This window comes from Lipophrys pholis, assembly GCF_963383615.2.
Source record: "Lipophrys pholis genome assembly, chromosome: 12".
NCBI classification, from domain to species: Eukaryota; Metazoa; Chordata; class Actinopteri; order Blenniiformes; family Blenniidae; genus Lipophrys; species Lipophrys pholis.
The window spans coordinates 2,561,411-2,580,206 of NC_137641.1; the positions used below are offsets into that span (position 1 = coordinate 2,561,411).

Sequence of the window (18,796 nt, forward strand, 5' to 3'; positions counted from 1 at the left end):
GCTGGTTTCCTCCTGCAGTGAACACACAGTGACACTGCACAGCCAAACCACTGCACGCCCCTCTGGAGCACAACTTCCACTTCATCTCAACTTTTCATTTTTCAAGGCCGAATTTTCTCATTTGGTCTTTTTTTATTCTTATTTGTGTCTGTCTTTGTTTATGTTTGTTTTTTGTCTTTTTACGAGTCATTTTGTGTCTCCAGCGTCATTTTGTGTCAGTTTTCGGTGTTTCCATGTTTCCATTTGGTCTATTTTGCGTCTCTTTGATGACGTTTGGCGTTTCTTTTACACTTTCTTGTGTGTTTATGTCATTTTTTGGTCTTTTTTCTAACTCTGGGTATTTTTGTGTCTCTTTAGTGTCATTTTGTGTCACTTTTAGTTATTTTTGTGTTTCATTTTGAGGACATCGGACACGTGTTTTACACCTTGTGTCTGTTTTTCAACATTTCTATGATTTTTCTGTGTGTGTGTGTGTGTGTGTGTGTGTGTGTGTGTGTGTGTGTGTGTGTGTGTGTGTGTGTGTGTGTGTGTGTGTGTGTGTGTGTGTGTGTGTGTGTGTCTAATGTGATCTTGTGTCACTTTTTGGTAGTTTTCTGTTTCGTTAAGGATGTTTGACATTCCATTAATACAGTTTTGTGTCTCAGTGTCACTTTCTATGTGTTTTTCAACATTTCTATGATCCTTAATATTATTTTGTGTAACTTTTTAGTATATTTCTGTTTCTTTAAGAACATCCATCGATCCACAAGAACCTTCCTGCAGGTGGAGAGCCCACGGGAAGGTGGCGACCGGCGTGGGACACGAACCCTCTACCTTGAGACTGAGAGCCTCATGCTGTCCCGGGGAGCGAGCCGGGGTCTTTAAGATATTTCACTTTCATTTTGCATCTGTTTATTGGCATTTTAACTTATTTTTGGTAATTTTGTGTGACCATTCTTTTTTTTATTTTATTTTATTTATTTATTTGATAAAGGTAATAATTTATGACAACTCATATTTTCCATGTAATCCTTGTAATACTTTGAGTGACACCAGTATGAGCGAATCAGTGTAGAGTAAACCTGGCGGGTAAAAACAAATCACTTTTTTTTCACTCGCGTTCATTTCAAGTGTTGTTGGTTGTTTGTGTGACAGCGCCTCCTGGCGGCGGTGCAGCCATAGACACTATATACTTTATAATGTCCATGGGCTCAGCTCCTCCTCTTCCTCCTCTTCTTCGTCCACGCTTCCGTTACTTGGTGTAATCCACACCTGTCCATCGCAGTCTGTGTGTGTGTTAGAGAGAGAGAGTGTGAGTTAGAGAGAGAGAGAGAGTGTGTGTGTGTGTGTGTTAGAGAGAGAGAGTGTGAGTTAGAGAGAGAGAGAGAGAGAGTGTGTGTTAGAGAGAGAGTGTGTGTTAGAGAGAGAGTGTGTGTGTGTTAGAGAGTGTGTGTGTTAGAGAGAGAGTGTGTGTTAGAGAGTGTGTGTGTTAGAGAGAGTGTGTGTTAGAGAGAGTGTGTGTTAGAGAGAGTGTGTGTGTGTTAGAGAGAGTGTGTGTGTTAGAGAGTGTGTGTGTGTGTGTGTGTGTTAGAGAGAGTGTGTGTGTGTGTTAGAGAGAGTGTGTGTTCAGACTCGCCTGAAGATGAACACGAGCAGCGGATCTCACCGCGGGAAAACGTTCCTCTTCACCTCCGAGTCCGTGGGAGAAGGACACTCAGGTAGAGACAGAGAGAGAGAGAGAGAGTGTGTGTGTGTGTGTGTGTGTGTGTGTGTGTGTGTGTGTGTGTGTGTGTGTGTGTGTGTGTGTGTGTGTGTGTGTGTGTGTGTGTGTGTGTGTGTGTGCGCGTGTGTCGCCTCACAAGGTGGAAACGATCCAGACCCTGTGACGTCAGCTTCACGTTGGACTTGTTGCTCTTTCCTTCTTTTATTTCTTCGCTCAGTGGTCAACAAAATAAAATAAGCACGTTTTCATATTTACAGAGTGAAAAGCTGAAGTTCAACTCTTACTTCACCCTGTTGACAAATCAAATACAAGATGAAGCAGAACTCATAATAATACACTTCATTTACACAGGTATACACAACATATTTCAAATACTCGTAAATACTTGTAGGTTTAACATTTTTATGTTTGTACCAATATTATAATATATGCAAACACCAATATTTCCCATTAGTATTTTTATACTATATTTAGTTATTATCACTATCATTGATCCAGACCATTGGTCCTCAGAGCAGCGGCTGTCCTCAGAGCAGCGGCTGTCCCGAGAGCAGCGGCTGTCCCGAGAGCAGCGGCTGTCCTCAGAGCAGCGGCTGTCCTCAGAGCAGCGGCTGTCCCGAGAGCAGCGGCTGTCCTCAGAGCAGGGGCTGTCCTCAGAGCAGCGGCTGTCCCGAGAGCAGCGGCTGTCCCCAGAGCAGCGGCTGTCCCCAGAGCAGCGGCTGTCCCGAGAGCAGCGGCTGTCCCGAGAGCAGCGGCTGTCCCGAGAACAGCGGCTGTCCCGAGAGCAGCGGCTGTCCTCAGAGCAGGGGCTGTCCTCAGAGCAGCGGCTGTCCCGAGAGCAGCGGCTGTCCCCAGAGCAGCGGCTGTCCCCAGAGCAGCGGCTGTCCCGAGAGCAGCGGCTGTCCCGAGAACAGCGGCTGTCCCGAGAGCAGCGGCTGTCCTCAGAGCAGCGGCTGTCCCGAGAGCAGCGGCTGTCCCCAGAGCAGCGGCTGTCCTCAGATCAGCGGCTGTCCTCAGAGCAGGGGCTGTCCTCAGAGCAGCGGCTGTCCCGAGAGCAGCGGCTGTCCCCAGAGCAGCGGCTGTCCCGAGAACAGCGGCTGTCCCGAGAGCAGCGGCTGTCCTCAGAGCAGGGGCTGTCCTCAGAGCAGCGGCTGTCCCGAGAGCAGCGGCTGTCCTCAGATCAGCGGCTGTCCTCAGAGCAGCGGCTGTCCTCAGAGCAGCGGCTGTCCTCAGAGCAGCGGCTGTCCTTCGGCCTCGTCTCTGTTTTAACGGGAAGATTTTGTGTTTTCAGACAAGATGTGTGATCAGATCAGCGACGCCGTGCTGGACGCCTTCCTGAGTCAAGACCCCGATGCCAAAGTGGCCTGTGGCGAGTTCCTCCACTTCCTCAGTCTTTCTCCTGGAAACTGCCAGAAATACACCTTTAGTTCAATAAATACTCTCATTTACCGATTGGAGGTGATTCGTCCTCTGAGCCAAAAACTGAAAAATGATCTGCGTTATATAACTAAACTTCACAATAATTAAATTTAATGAGCAAAATATCCATGGAAATTAAAATTATTTGTATGAGGAACAGTTTCCAGGGGCTCCGAGCACCGTTGTCATGGAAACTGACCCAAAACGCCCCCAAAGTTTTTCATTAAAATGTCAGCAGGCCCCCAAACTTCTCACTTGGAAGTTGTACTTTCCCTTCTTTACCAGTTACTCATGAGTAGGGATAAGAATTGATAAGATTTTTAACGATTCCATTTTCAATTCTGCTTAACGATTCTGCTCTTTCTCGATTCTGTAATGATTTGATTCTTTATCAGTTCTGCTTAATGATTCGGTTCTTTCTGGATTCTGCTTAATGATTTGATTCTTTATCAGTTCTGCCTAATATTTCTTTTTTTTTCTTGATTCTGCTGGATAATTCTTTTTTTTATTGATTCTCATCTGTAAATGAAACCTGCAGCATTCACGTCAGAAGGCGTGTTAATGCTGCTGCTGCTGCTGGTTGAGATTCAGTCCGGAGTCGATCAAAGACACAACATTCATTCCAAGTTCTGGCTGCTGCTCAGAGTTTGTTGCATGTTGGTCGTTTCTCCTCCCTTCTATTCACAAATAAAAACTCTAAAAGTTGAAATATGTATTATAACGTTGGGAAACTTAGACTTCCCCAACATGCTGGTAAATGTACTAACTTCCTACATTCGACAGCTGCTTTCATTCTGTGTCTGTTGCTCCGTTAAGAGTCTCATGTTGGATTTGTCCTGGAGGGATTTCTGGACTAATAATTAAACCGTTTATCTGAGAGGTTCGAAGTCCAGGAGTTTTATTACGACCTTCTGAACCTCATTAAAAACACGCCACAGATCTGCTGCGGTTCTCGTTAGATGTCTGTTTTTCCCTCTGATTCTAAATAGTGTTTTCTTCGGAGGTGGGAAACATTAGAATTTTACATTTATAACATGAGAACTGAAGCTATCTGGTAAAAATGAGGAGAAACTCTCACTGATTGTATTTAGCAATTCTACACATGGAAGTGTCGGGATTTCTAACCTCATAAGGATCACGAGGTACCAATTATGTTGAGTTTCGGCAGTTTGACTATCGATAACGATTAATAATTATCAAAGATAGTTATTACTTATGTTATTGAAAATTTATTCTCATCTGTATCAGACACCTCGGGAGCTCCACCTGTTTAACAGGAAATGATAGCCAGTTCAGTTCTACCAGTCTCATAAGATATACTAAACAGTTAATTAGGAATTTGACTTAATAGTTAAATTAATTACAATTCTCAGAATTAACAGTAAAGTTTGAAGGATTTTGGAGTTTTTGACACAGAAGAGTCGATATTTCATTCACCTTTGTGCTCATTAATAAGACAGCAAGTATGATTCCAAAAAATATATTTATTTACAATGAAAACAAATAAAACACAGATTCTAACTACCGATTTACAGCTTGGTGTGTGTGTGTGTGTGTGTGTGTGTGTGTGTGTGTGTGTGTGTGTGTGTGTGTGTGTGTGTGTGTGTGTGTGTGTGTGTGTGTGTGTGTGTGTGTGTGTGTGTGTGTGTGTGTGATGGAACTACGAAACAAGATGGCAGATCACCATAAACTCCATTCAGAATGGAGGTTACCAGAGAGCAGGAAGGCTGTCCTCGGTCTCCACCAGGTGATGGAGAACAATCAGCTCCATTCAGAATGGAGGTTACCAGAGAGCAGGGAGGCTGTCCTCGGTCTCCACCAGGTGATGGAGAACAATCAGCTCCATTCAGAATGGAGGTTACCAGAGAGCAGGAACGCTGTCCTCGGTCTCCACCAGGTGATGGAGAACAATCAGCTTCATTCAGAATGGAGGTTACCAGAGAGCAGGGAGGCTGTCCTCGGTCTCCACCAGGTGATGGAGAACAATCAGCTTCATTCAGAATGGAGGTTACCAGAGAGCAGGGAGGCTGTCTTTGGTCTCCACCAGGTGATGGAGAACAATCAGCTCCATTCAGAATGGAGGTTACCAGAGAGCAGGGAGGCTGTCCTCGGTCTCCACCAGGTGATGGAGAACAATAGAACATAGAAGCTCGTCTTTAGCGTCTACTTCCTGTGTGTCTTTGTTTAAGGAACATTTCTAAAAAGAGTTGATGTGAAGGTGATTTGCTTTGTAAAACATCTGGAGGGTCAGACGGTGTCGAGTTACTATCTGATGTTGTCTTTGATGTGAAATGTGTAGGTTGGTAGTTAACTAGTTAGTAAGGCAAAGGTTAGCATGCAGAGCCTGTGTGTGTGTGTGGCAGAGCTAACATTGGTTTACAGGTTGAAAACTACTCCTGATATCATTATCAATAGAACTCAATCACTGTAATAGAATCTAATATCATTATCAATAGAACTCAATCACTGTAATAGAATCTAATATCATTATCAATAGAACTCAATCACTGTAATAGAATCAACACATCTTTGTAAAAGTTAAAGTGTTTTATTCTGAGCATCAGGTTGAACTAATCATCTCATGTAATGACCAGTTGTTTGTTACCACTTCCTTGATGTCTTTGAAGACGTTTGGTTGTGGTCCAGGCTGGAGAGAAGAAGACCAAGTTGATGGTTCAGGAGAGTCTTCCTTTGCAGCCTCCTGGTTGTTCCCTTGTCCAGACCAGAGGATCTGGTCGCTCGGGTCTGTGCTGGTTTTCCTGCTGGTTGAGGAAAAAGCACAAAGAGGTTCTGTGAGGTGTCGTTTCCTGGTCTCGTCCTGGAGGAACTGGTTGGTCTTCCCTGGTTGATGGGAGATCAGACGCTGGGTGCTGGTCTCTGGTCTCTGGTCTCTGGTCTCTGGATCCGAGGGGAGCTCTGACCCTGGTGGTCGGTCAGGAGAGGAGCTGAGGCCTCTGCTGGTAGCAGGATGCTAACGCTGGGTGAGCTGCTTCCAGCAACCCTCCTCCTCCGTGGAAGAGGAGGAGCAAAGCTTTTTCCAGAGAATCTCTTCCAAAGGCTTTTGATAAGGTGGGGGGGTTCCAAGGTGTCGAATCCTGGGAGCCTCAACCAATCGGTGACTGACGAGCATGAGGCAGTCCGTGTCCTTTGAGCAGGAGGGGGGAGGATTTGCATGCATGGGGCTGCAGTGGCAACAGGACCCCCCCTGCGGTGAGATGCTCAGGGACAATTGAAAATTGTCTTTCATTAGAAAGGAACCGCTTTCTGTGGTCTTGTGAGATCCCAACAGAAGCTCAAAATAAATCTTTGTTTCGAGTCTCTACAGTCTCTTCAGCGTGAAAAGAGTTTGTTTCTCTTCAGTGTAAACGAGTGTAAACGATCTGCTCTGATCTGAAGGCGACGTAAAGACGGAGTCTTGTTGCAGAATGTGTAGCAAAGACGGGAATGATCCTGCTGGTGGGAGAAGTGACGTCGAAGGCCAGCGTGGACCTCCAGGCAGTCGTTCGAAACACCGTGAAGAAGATCGGCTACGACGACTCGTCCAAAGGTGATGAGAACTTTAACCGAGCGAGAGGTTCGGAGAATGTTGCTGCTGATTTGGGTTGAAATGTGATTTTCAGGCTTCGACTACAAGACGTGCAACGTGCTGGTGGCTCTGGAGCCGCAGGCCGAGGAAATCTCCGACTGCGTGTTCGAGGGCCGCGAGCAGGAGGACATCGGAGCTGGAGACCAGGTCTGAACCGCAACGCTCGCCACACCGACGCTCGCCACACCGACGCTCGCCACACCGACGCTCGCCTCCGTCCGCTCAGAAAGGCTTCCTGCTCAGGAGACGAAAACTGGTTTTCTTTAAAGTGCGATGTGAAAGTTTGTTTAAACTCCTAAATCAGCTACGTTGTCATCAGTTTGATTCACAGTCACACTTAATTCCCCCACTTTGATTCAAACCCTGAACTCACTTATAGAGCTTCACGTTTCCATGACGATATGAGGAGCTTCACGTTTCCATGACAACATGGATGCTTTGTTTTCATGTCTTTGTTTTGTGTTTCTTAATTTAGTTTGTTTAGTGTCTTTGTTTATTTTTCCTTCTTCTCGCTTCACCTCCAGATGTCCATAGATGCAAATGTAAATGTTTATCGTTTTGTTTGTCTTTTTAGGGTCTGATGTTCGGCTACGCAACCGATGAAACTGAGGAGTGCATGCCGCTGACGCTGCTTCTGGCTCATAAACTCAACTACAGGATGAGGGAGCTGTCCAGGAACGGAGAGTGTCCCTGGATACTGCCCGACTCTAAATCCCAGGTCAGACCGCGTCTTTAAACTCTTCCGTGACTCGTGTCTCTTCTAGGTTCTGTGAAACGCACAACGACGGTCAGAAAATCTTGTAACGTCTCCTGCAGGTGACGGTGGAGTACCGAGACAACTCGGGCGCCATGGAACCTCTGCGAGTGCACACCGTGGTCATCTCCGTTCAGCACCGTCCAGACATCAGCCTGGACGAGATCAGACACCAGCTCATGGAGAAAGTGGTGAAGGTCGTCATTCCCGCCAAGTACTTGGACCAGCGGACCGTCTACCACCTGCTGCCCAGCGGGAAGTTCTTGATCGGAGGCCCGCGGGTCAGTGCTGTCGCATCTGGAGGGGTAACGTGGCTGCGTGGCGTGGTGACGTGGTGAAGCGGTAACGTGGTAACATGGCTGTGTGATAATGCAGTAACGTGGTGAAGTGGTAACGTGGTGAAGTGGTAACATGGTGACGTGGTAACGTGGTGACATAGTAACGTGGTGACATGGTAACGTGGTGACTTGGTAACATGGTGACGTGGTGATGTGGTAACGTGGTGACTTGGTAACGTGGTGACTTGGTAACATGGTGACGTGGTGACATGGTAACGTGGTGACTTGGTAACGTGGTGACTTGGTAACGTGGTAACATGGTAACGTGGTGACATGGTAACGTGGTGACTTGGTAACGTGGTAACATGGTAACGTGGTGACATGGTAACGTGGTGAAGTAATAACGTGGCTGCATGGTAACGTGGCTGCATGGTGTGGTAATGTGGTTGCGTGGTAACGTGGTAACGTGGTGACGTGGTGAAGTGGTAACGTGGTTGCGTGGTAACGTGGTGAAGTGGTAACGTGGTAACGTGGTGACGTGGTGACGTGGTGACGTGGTGACGTGACTTGGTAACATGGCTGCGTGGTAACGTGGAAACGTGGCTGCGTTGTGTGGTAACATGGCGTGGTAATGTGGCTGCATGATGTGGTAACGTGGCTGCTTGGTAATGCGGCCACGTGGTAACATGGCGCGGCATGGGAATGTGGCATGGTAACGTGGCGTGGTAATGTGTCGTGGCGAGGTAACGTGGCAAGGTAACGTGGCGTGGTAACGTGGCATGGTAACGTGGCGTGATAACGTGGCGTGATAACGTGGTGTGATAACATGGCGTAGTAAAGTGGCATGGTAACGTGCTGTGGCGCTGTAACGTGGTAACATGGCGCGGCATGGGAATGTGGCATGGTAACGTGGCGTGGTAACGTGTCGTGGCGAGGTAACGTGGTAACATGGCGCGGCATGGGAATGTGGCATGGTAACGTGGCGTGGTTACGTGTCGTGGCAACGTGGCGAGGTAACGTGGTGTGATAACATGGCGTAGTAAAGTGGCATGGTAACGTGCTGTGGCGCTGTAACGTGGTAACATGGCGCGGCATGGGAATGTGGCATGGTAACGTGGCGTGGTTACGTGTCGTGGCAACCTGGCGAGGTAACGTGGCGTGGTAACGTGTCGTGGCAACGTGGCGAGGTAATGTGGCGTGGTAACGTGGCGTGGTAATGTTGCGAGGTTACGTGGCGTGGTAACGTGGTATGGTAACGTGGCGTGGTAACGTGGTATGGTAACGTGGCATGGTAACGTGGTATGGTAACGTGGCGTGGTAACGTGGTATGGTAACGTGGCATGGTAACGTGCTGTGGCGCGGTAACGTAGTAACATGGCGCGGCATGTTAACATGGCATTGTAACGTGGCATGGTAATGTGTCATGGCGAAGTAATGTGGCGAGGTAACGTGGCGTGGTAACGTGGCAACGTTGCAAGGTTACGTGGCGTGGTAACATGGCGTGACGCAGTAATGTGGTGTGGTAACGTGGCGTGGTAACATAGCGTGACGCGGTAACGTGGCATGGTAACGTGGCGTGCTGACATGGCCGCGTGGCCACATGTCGTGCATTGACTTTCTCACGTAAACAGGGCGATGCCGGACTGACCGGACGGAAAATCATTGTGGACACGTACGGAGGCTGGGGCGGCCACGGAGGCGGAGCCTTCTCCGGGAAGGACTACTCCAAAGTGGACCGGTCCGGAGCATACGCTGCTCGCTGGGTCGCCAAGTCGCTGGTGAAAGCCGGACTGTGCAGGAGAGCCCTAGTTCAGGTGAGACGACTGAAACGAGACGTGGTCCTCGGCCAACAACGCCACTCTGACAGTCACTGTATCGTCCGGACTATTTGTATATGAGAATATAGCAGGATACCATGTGTGCCCACTAGATGTCAGCGTATCACCAGAAAGCTGCAGCAGAAACGCAGAAAAAAGCTTTATTACTGTAATTAACTGACAGAGCAAGAAAAATGTCTCTGAAGATTAAATTTATGGAGACATTATTCAGGTTCTCCTTATAGTCCAGAGAATACGGTACTCAGAATTCACTCAGCGTTAACTTCACACTTGAAAATAATGGTTTGGCGTTTGTTGGACATACACGTGACTCGTCAGAGGACTTGGCTTGAAACACGGTGATCATTTCTTCTTTATTCCTGCGACAAGCGTTTGAGATCCACCCGACACCCGTATGAACAAAAGCACGATACTCGTGTGACATTTACGAAACTCCCCTCCAGATCTCCTACGCCATCAGCGTGAGCCACCCGCTGTCCGTCAGCGTCTTTCACTTCGGCACATCGAGTCGCGATGAAGACGAGCTGCTGCAGATCGTCCAGAAGAACTTCGACCTGCGGCCCGGCGTCATCGTCAAGTACGTGTCCTCGGTGAAAGCTGCAGGTTCTTTACTGATCCAACAAGGCCAGCATTCATTAACGTCCACTAACGTCTGAAAGGGTCACATCATTCGTAAGGTGTCCCTGAGTGCCAAGAAAGGCGCCTTGAAAAAAATGTCTTATTATTATCATCATCCAGCAGTTCTCCTCCTCCTCCTCTTCACCTCCTCCTCCTGTTCCTCCTCTTCACCTCCTCCTGTTCCTCCTCTTCACCTCCTCCTGTTCACCTCCTCCTCCTGTTCCTCCTGTTCACTTCCTCCTCCTGTTCACCTCCTCCTCCTGTTCCTCCTGTTCACTTCCTCCTCCTGTTCACCTCCTCCTCCTGTTCCTCCTGTTCTCCTCCTCCTCCTGTTCCTCCTGTTCACCTCCTCCTCCTATTCCTCCTGTTCACCTCCTCCTCCTGTTCCTCCTGTTCACCTCCTCCTCCTATTCCTCCTGTTCACTTCCTCGTCCTGTTCCTCCTGTTCACCTCCTCCTCCTGTTCACCTCCTCCTCCTGTTCCTCCTGTTCACCTCCTCCTCCTGTTCACCTCCTCCTCCTGTTCCTCCTGTTCTCATCCTCCTCCTGTTCACCTCCTCCTCCTGTTCCTCCTGTTCTCCTCCTCCTCCTGTTCCTCCTGTTCGCCTCCTCCTCCTGTTCCTCCTGTTCATCCTGTTCTCCTCCTCCTCCTGTTCTCCTCCTCCTCCTGTTCTCCTCCTCCTGTTCTCCTCCTCCTCCTGGTCTGGTCGGTCCAGAAACCTTCAGTATTCTAAGTTTCTAGCTCCTCCTTGATTTTCCTCCATTTGAATATTGGATCATAGGAGCTGCATTCAGAATCTGCTGTGTCTGTGTGAGCTGGACTGGCTCCGCCCACACATGCCCATCTTGGGAAGAGGAGGAAGTACTTCCTCTCGTGGTGCCATGTGCCAGAGCAGAGCTGCCTAATTGTGGGAGGAGTCAAAGGGAGGGCCTACCTTGATTGGGATTGGCTAAACCCCCAATGACACTATATAGGGTTTGATTTCTGATTGGCTGGTTGGAGCAACACACTTTTTAAAACCTGAAACAAGCCAGGGACAGAGAGGACAGACTGTCTTCACTTCTGGGACGTCAGTCCAGGTATCTATCTATCTATCTATCTATCTATCTATCTATCTATCTATCTATCTATCTATCTATCTATCTATCTATCTATCTATCTATCTATCTATCTATCTATCTATCTATCTATCTATCTATCTATCTATCTATCTATCTATCTATCTATCTATCTATCTATCTATCTATCTCACCAACGTGATTGTCCACCAATATTTATTGCCCACTAACGTTTACTGTCCACTAACATTTATTGTCCACTAACGTTTACTGTCCACTAATGTTTACTGTCCACTAACGTTCATTGTCCACTAACGTTTATTGTCCACTAACATTTATTGTCCACTAACGTTTACTGTCCACTAACATTTATTGTCCACTAACGTTTACTGTCCACTAATGTTTACTGTCCACTAACGTTCATTGTCCACTAACGTTTATTATCCACTAACGTTTATTGTCCACTAACGTTTAGTATCCACTAACGTTTACTGTCCACCAACGTTTACTGTCCACTAACGTTTATTGTCCACTAACGTTTATTATCCACTAACGTTTACTGTCCACCAACGTTTACTGTCCACTAACGTTTATTGTCCACTAACATTTATTGTCCACTAACGTTTACTGTCCACTAACGTTTATTATCCACTAACGTTTACTGTCCACCAACGTTTACTGTCCACTAACGTTTATTGTCCACTAACATTTATTGTCCACTAACGTTTACTGTCCACTAACGTTTACTGTCCACTAAAGTTTATTGTCCACTAACGTTTATTGTCCACTAACGTTTATTGTACACTAACGTTTACTGTCCACTAACGTTTATTGTCCACTAACGTTTATTGTCCACTAAAGTTTACTGTCCACTAACGTTTATTGTCCACTAACGTTTACTCTCCACTAACGTTTACTGTCCACTAACATTTATTGTCCACTAACATTTATTGTCCACTAACGTTTACTGTCCACTAACGTTTACTGTCCACTCACGTTTACTGTCCACTAAAGTTTATTGTCCACTAACGTTTATTGTACACTAACGTTTACTGTCCACTAACGTTTATTGTCCACTAACGTTTATTGTCCACTAACGTTTACTCTCCACTAACGTTTACTCTCCACTAACGTTTACTGTCCACTAACGTTTATTGTCCACTAACGTTTACTGTCCACTAACGTTTACTGTCCACTCACGTTTACTGTCCACTAAAGTTTATTGTCCACTAACGTTTATTGTACACTAACGTTTACTGTCCACTAACGTTTATTGTCCACTAACGTTTACTCTCCACTAACGTTTACTGTCCACTAACGTTTACTGTCCACTCACGTTTACTGTCCACTAAAGTTTATTGTCCACTAACGTTTATTGTACACTAACGTTTACTGTCCACTAACGTTTATTGTCCACTAACGTTTACTGTCCACTAACGTTTATTGTACACTAACGTTTACTGTCCACTAACGTTTACTGTCCACTAACGTTTATTGTCCACTAACGTTTATTGTCCACTAAAATTTACTGTCCACTCACGTTTACTGTCCACTAACGTTTACCGCTGTCTCTCCCACAGGGAGCTGGGACTGAAGCGGCCCATCTACCAGTCCACCTCCTGCTACGGTCACTTTGGAAGAGACGAGTTCTCGTGGGAGAAACCAAAGACTTTGCTGTTTTAGCGGGACGAGGAAGAAGATCCACATTTTTAAAGATCATCAGTTAATTAAACCTCAGAACGTCTGAGTTGAAGCTAAAAACTCTTAAAGCTTGAAGCAGCGATTTTTATCAGCTCGCTCTAGTCTTCTTAAATCATCTTCTTCAATTTCTACTTGATTATTAAAAAACCAGCATTGATTAAAAAAAACGACTTATTTTCTTTGATACTTGTTTATTTCAGAGTAAAATTTCAGTAAAAAAACCTGAAATGATCATTGACGAGAGCCGCTGGTTTACCACCTTCAGTCTGACTCCCTCACCAGCAGGAGGCGCTGTTCTACCACTGCTGAGCCTTCAGGGCCAATCCTCCTCAGTCAGGAACAGAGGGGGCATCTGAGGCAACTACTGCTCCTGCCAGGTGTCAAAGGTCGCCCTCAGGGCCGGTTGTTTACAGAAGCAAGATGGGAAACCGTTTAATGCTGACGTCAGCAATAAGTTTACATTTAGCATGAGCTGAATGTTTCTGGACGGTCAGTCGTTTCCTGATTCTGGAGTTTTGCTCATTTCTCAGGTTTTCCAGTTCAAATCAGCTGCTGGTACACCGCAGGTACACCGCAGGTACACCGCTGGTACACCGCAGGTACACCGCTGGTACACCGCTGGTACACCGCAGGTACACCAGGCCAGCGCCAGGTGGGATCCCGTTTCCTTAAAGAGCCTCCTGCAGCATTCGTGACAGTAATATTTAAATAATGAGGTATTTCTATTATGAATCCTTCTTTTGTCTCCTTGTTCGTCCTCCGACCCATCAGAGCGACTCTGTCGCAGAAATTATTCCTGCTTTTCAATCAGCCGCTCGTCAGAGTTTAACGGTAATTGAATTTTGAATTCAGGGGCAATTATTCGTCATTTAAGGTTATTTGCATTAATTTGAAATGTTAATAGGTTCTTTTAGGGTGACGGAGAGGAGATGAGCACTCGGTCACAGAGGAGCTTCCACACTTCAGGCACATATTACCCAGAATCCTCTGCTGCAGTCGGGAGGCGGTTGCAGAGAGGAGTTTAAAGAAATCCATCCATGTTCCTCCCGTACGTTACTTTGGGATTAGACTTGGAAATGACGATGAAATCCTCCGTCCTTGTTTGATCTCATGAAGCTTCTGCTGTGGACGTTTAATCTGTGATACGTAAAGTTCCTGTCAGTACGAACCAGCTGGTGGATGCTCTATAATCTGGATGTTAGTGAAGGAAGATGCTCTATAATCTGGATGTTAGTGGAGGAAGATGCTCTATAATCTGGATGTTAGTGGAGGATTATGCTCCATAATCTGGATGTTAGTGGAGGAAGATGCTCCATAATCTGGATGTTAGTGGAGGAAGATGCTCTATAATCGGGATGTTAGTGGAGGAAGATGCTCCATAATCTAGATATTAGAGGAGGAAGATGCTCTATAATCTGGATGTTAGTGGAGGAAGAGGCTCTATAATCTAGATGTTAGAGGAGGAAGATGCTCCATAATCTGTATGTTAGTGGAGGATTATGCTCCATAATCTGGATGTTAGTGGAGGAAGATGCTCCATAATCTAGATGTTAGAGGAGGAAGATGCTCCATAATCTTGATGTTAGAGGAGGAAGAGGCTCTATAATCTAGATGTTAGAGGAGGAAGAGGCTCTATAATCGTGATGTTAGTGGAGGAAGATGCTCCATAATCGGGATGTTAGAGGATGAAGATGCTCTATAATCAGACACATTTGGTGAGAACCCTTGTCTGACTCTGTGTTGTGTTTCTTTGTTCTGGAGGTAGGGAGTGTGTGAAATGGGGACGGAGGAGGAGGAGGAGGAGGAGGAGGAGGAGGAGGAGGATAATCTGACCCAGAACCTGTGGGCATGTCACGCGCAGCGTAAATTAATTTGAGACTCTGACACGACTCCGATCACTGAACCCTCATTTACCTTTTCCTCAGTTACAGGAGTTTTGAACCGTCTGCCGCTTCGTCTCCGTAAACGTTTATCGTCCGACTGCGAGTAAAGATTACTGTAATACAGGTTTCCAGTACAGTCGCTCAGTAACTGGATGTACTTTTTAATCAGGTCACATTCATCACAATCCTCAAGGAGTAACATGATTAATAAATACATGCTTCACGAGAGGCTAGCTCGTTAGCTTGATCGCTACTAACTTCGCTGATAAGTGATTACAATGAAAAGTAAAGTAACTGCAAGTGAAAATGATACGTTTTGTTGCGTCCATTTACAAAACACCGGAGCTTGGAGCCAATGAAAATCTGTCTCCATGGAAACGGAGTAAAACGTATTTGTGTCCTGCTCCTGGTCCTGGTCTCCACGTTGGTAGTAACTAGTAGCCAGTGTTGCTGCAGTTACCTTGAAAAAGTAATCTGATTACTGATAACTAGTTACTCCTTTAAAAAGTAACTTAGTTAACAATACAACAGTAACAATACAACAGTAGCGATACAATAGTAGCGATACAACAGTAGCGATACAACAGTAGCGATACAACAGTAACGATACAATAGTAACGATACAACAGTAGCAATGCAACAGTAGCGATACAATAGTAACGATACAACAGTAGCGATGCAACAGTAGCGATACAACAGTAACGATACAACAATAGCGATACAACAGTAACGATACAACAGTAGCGATACAACAGTAGCGATACAACAGTAACGATACAACAGTAACGATACAACAGTAGCGATACAACAGTAGCGATACAATAGTAGCGATACAATAGTAAAGATACAACAGTAACGATACAACAGTAACGATACAACAGTAGCGATACAATAGTAACGATACAACAGTAGCGATACAACAGTAGCGATACAACAGTAGCAATTCAACAGTAGCGATACAACAGCAATGATACAACAGTAGCGATACAACAGTAGCGATACAACAGTAGCGATACAATAGTCACGATACAACAGTAGCGATACAACAGTAGCGATACAACAGTAGCAATGCAACAGTAGCGATACAACAGTAGCAATGCAACAGTAGCGATACAATAGTAACGATACAACAGTAGCGATACAATAGTCACGATACAACAGTAGCGATACAACAGTAGCGATACAACAGTAGCAATGCAACAGTAGCGATACAACAGTAGCAATGCAACAGTAGCGATACAACAGTAACGATACAACAGTAGCAATGCAACAGTAGCGATACAATAGTAACGATACAACAGTAGCAATGCAACAGTAGCGATACAATAGTAACGATACAACAGTAGCGATACAACAGTAGCGATACAACAGTAGCAATTCAACAGTAGCGATACAATAGTAACGATACAACAGTAGCGATACAACAGTAGCGATACAACAGTAGCGATACAACAGTAGCAATTCAACAGTAGCGATACAACAGTAACGATACAACAGTAACGATACAATAGTAACGATACAACAGTAGCGATACAACAGTAACGATACAACAGTAACGATACAATAGTAGCGATACAACAGTAGCGATACAACAGTAGCGATACAACAGTAACGATACAAAAGTAGCGATACAACAGTAACGATACAACAGTAACGATACAACAGTAACGATACAATAGTAGCGATACAATAGTAACGGTACAATAGTAACGCTACAACAGTAATGCTACAATAGTAACACTACAATGGTAACACTACAATAGTAATGCTACAATAGTAATGCTACAACAGTAATGCTACAACAGTAACGCTACAATAGCAATGCGACAATAGTAATGCTACAACACTAACACGACAACAGTAACACTCCAATAGTAACGCTGTGATAGTAATGCTACAACAGTAACCCTACAATAGTAATGCTACAATACTAACTTTACAATAGTAACGCTACAATAGTAACGCTACAATAGTAACGTTACAACAGTAACACTACAATAGCAATGCTACAATAGCAACGTTACAGTATGTATCGCTACAACAGTAACACTACAATAGTAACGTTACAAAAGCAACGCTACAATAGCAATGCTACAATAGTAACTTTACAATAGTATCACTACAATAGTAACGCTATAATAGTAACGCTACAATAGTAATGCTACAATAGTAATGCTACAATAGTAATGCTACAATAGTAATACTGCAATATTAACGCTACCACAGTAACACACAGAGACTTGGAGAAGTAACTTTAATCTGTTTACTGGTTTGGAAATATTAACACATTTGATTACACATTACTGAAAAAGTGGTCATATGAGAGTAACGTATTACCAGCATCACTGCTAATAGTTGTGCGCATGCTCAGTAGAGCCAATCAGAACAAAGTTTCCTCTGTGGTGCCATGACTCCCAGTCCATATTCTCCTGGAGTTATGGTAGTTTTATTTTGCCAGACAGCATAATAACAATCCAACTTGGTAGTTTTATTTTGACAGTCACCGTGTTAGAGAGTGTGTGTGTGTGTGTGTGTTAGAGAGAGTGTGTGTGTGTGTTAGAGAGAGTGTGTGTGTGTGTTAGAGAGAGTGTGTGTGTGTGTTAGAGAGAGTGTGTGTGTGTGTTAGAGAGAGTGTGTGTTCAGACTCGCCTGAAGATGAACACGAGCAGCGGATCTCACCGCGGGAAAACGTTCCTCTTCACCTCCGAGTCCGTGGGAGAAGGACACTCAGGTAGAGAGAGAGAGAGAGAGAGAGTGTGTGTGTGTGTGTGTGTGTGTGTGTGTGTGTGTGTGTGTGTGTGTGTGTGTGTGTGTGTGTGTGTGTGTGTGTGTGTGTGTGTGTGTGTGTGTGGCTTCAGTACTAAAACTAACAACAGCACCAACTAGTGGGCCAACATGGAAACTACATTGTTTTCATCGTTTCTGCTTTTGTGAAACGATGAAAACACAGAAACGCTGTGTTTTCTCTGGAGCCTCACAGTCTTGGCGTTTCATTTCCACGTCTTGAGTCCCCCTGCAGCTCTCCGGTGTGATGTATCACCTTGAAGCTGGTGGGGCGGCGGTGTCCCTGGAGGCTCTTTGTCTCTGAATGCTGATGGGATTGCTCGCAGTTAATAATAAATATCTCCTGATAAAATAATAAATTTATAATGTCGCTCTCAGACCTTTTTTTTTTTTCTCTAAGATTAGTTTACCCCCCCCCCAACACCTCAAACACTTTGGCCTTAATTATTCAAAATGCTTGAAAAATTCATTCTTCTTCATTTTTTGAGGAGCCGTCATTCAGCCAGTGAAAAAAAAGAGGAGTGACATGAAATATTCACTGTGCACACTTTCAATTAATGCTCTAATGTTTGCATGTTTGAAAAAAAACAAAAAAGGAACAACCCAGGCAGAAATGCGGAAGCAGAATGAATCTTACAGCTGTGTAATAGTGCATCGTTAATTATTTACTGCTAAATCTGCCTGCAGAGAATTCACACATTTATCTTTAATAGGGAGTTTGGATGCAATCATTTGTTTTTGTTTCACCCTATAGCAATCCCATTAAAAAAGAAAGAAAGAAAGAAAGAAAGAAAGAAAGGAAAGAAAGAAAGAAAGAAAGAAAGAAAGAAAGAAAGAAAGAAAGAAGAAAGAAAGAAAGAAAGAAAGAAAGAAAGAAAGAAAGAAAGAAAGAAAGACAATATGTTGGTAAATCTCAGAGGGTTTGTGGTCCGACGCTGAACTTCCACAGTGTTTCCAGTCGGATCTGTTATTTTGAAGCTTTGCTAACTGGCGGTCGTGGTGCTTTATTACTTAGAGGCAGAACAAACAGAACATAAACTCAATAATAAAACTGCAGTCATGATGTGATTGAATTGACTTTCACGAAGGTGTTTCTGCTAATGCTACGCTAAAATGGACACACAATGACGTTACTGATGCTAATGCTAAAGTGGACTGTGTGGTGTGCACACCTG

General features: G+C 45.0%; 1 protein-coding gene across 2 annotated transcripts; it reads left to right on the forward strand.

Annotated features, from left to right (window-relative positions):
• The first annotated feature begins 1,195 nt into the window (after positions 1-1,195).
• mat2al (methionine adenosyltransferase II, alpha-like) lies at positions 1,196-13,187 on the forward strand. 2 transcript variants are annotated; one of them, XM_080477100.1, is made up of 10 exons: positions 1,196-1,289; positions 1,359-1,697; positions 2,994-3,071; positions 6,546-6,668; positions 6,742-6,854; positions 7,282-7,425; positions 7,524-7,742; positions 9,371-9,553; positions 10,021-10,154; positions 12,834-13,187. In XM_080477100.1, the coding sequence occupies exons 2-10, from the start codon at positions 1,622-1,624 to the stop codon at positions 12,934-12,936; spliced, it is 1,173 nt and encodes a 390-aa protein (XP_080333226.1). In that variant the 5' UTR covers positions 1,196-1,289; positions 1,359-1,621; the 3' UTR covers positions 12,937-13,187. The 2 variants fall into 2 exon arrangements, with proteins under 2 accessions (XP_080333226.1, XP_080333225.1); XM_080477099.1 differs by having other exon boundaries at positions 1,233-1,697; positions 12,834-13,133.
• The last annotated feature ends 5,609 nt before the right edge of the window (positions 13,188-18,796 follow it).

Excerpts from the sequence above, each read along its gene's own strand:
- mat2al (XM_080477100.1), top strand. The coding sequence starts at position 1,622 with ATGAACACGAGCAGCGGATCTCACCGCGGGAAAACGTTCCTCTTCACC. Across the intron at positions 1,698-2,993 it reads CGTGGGAGAAGGACACTCAG|ACAAGATGTGTGATCAGATC; the intron begins GTAGAGACAGAG and ends TTGTGTTTTCAG. Across the intron at positions 6,669-6,741 it reads CTACGACGACTCGTCCAAAG|GCTTCGACTACAAGACGTGC; the intron begins GTGATGAGAACT and ends TGTGATTTTCAG.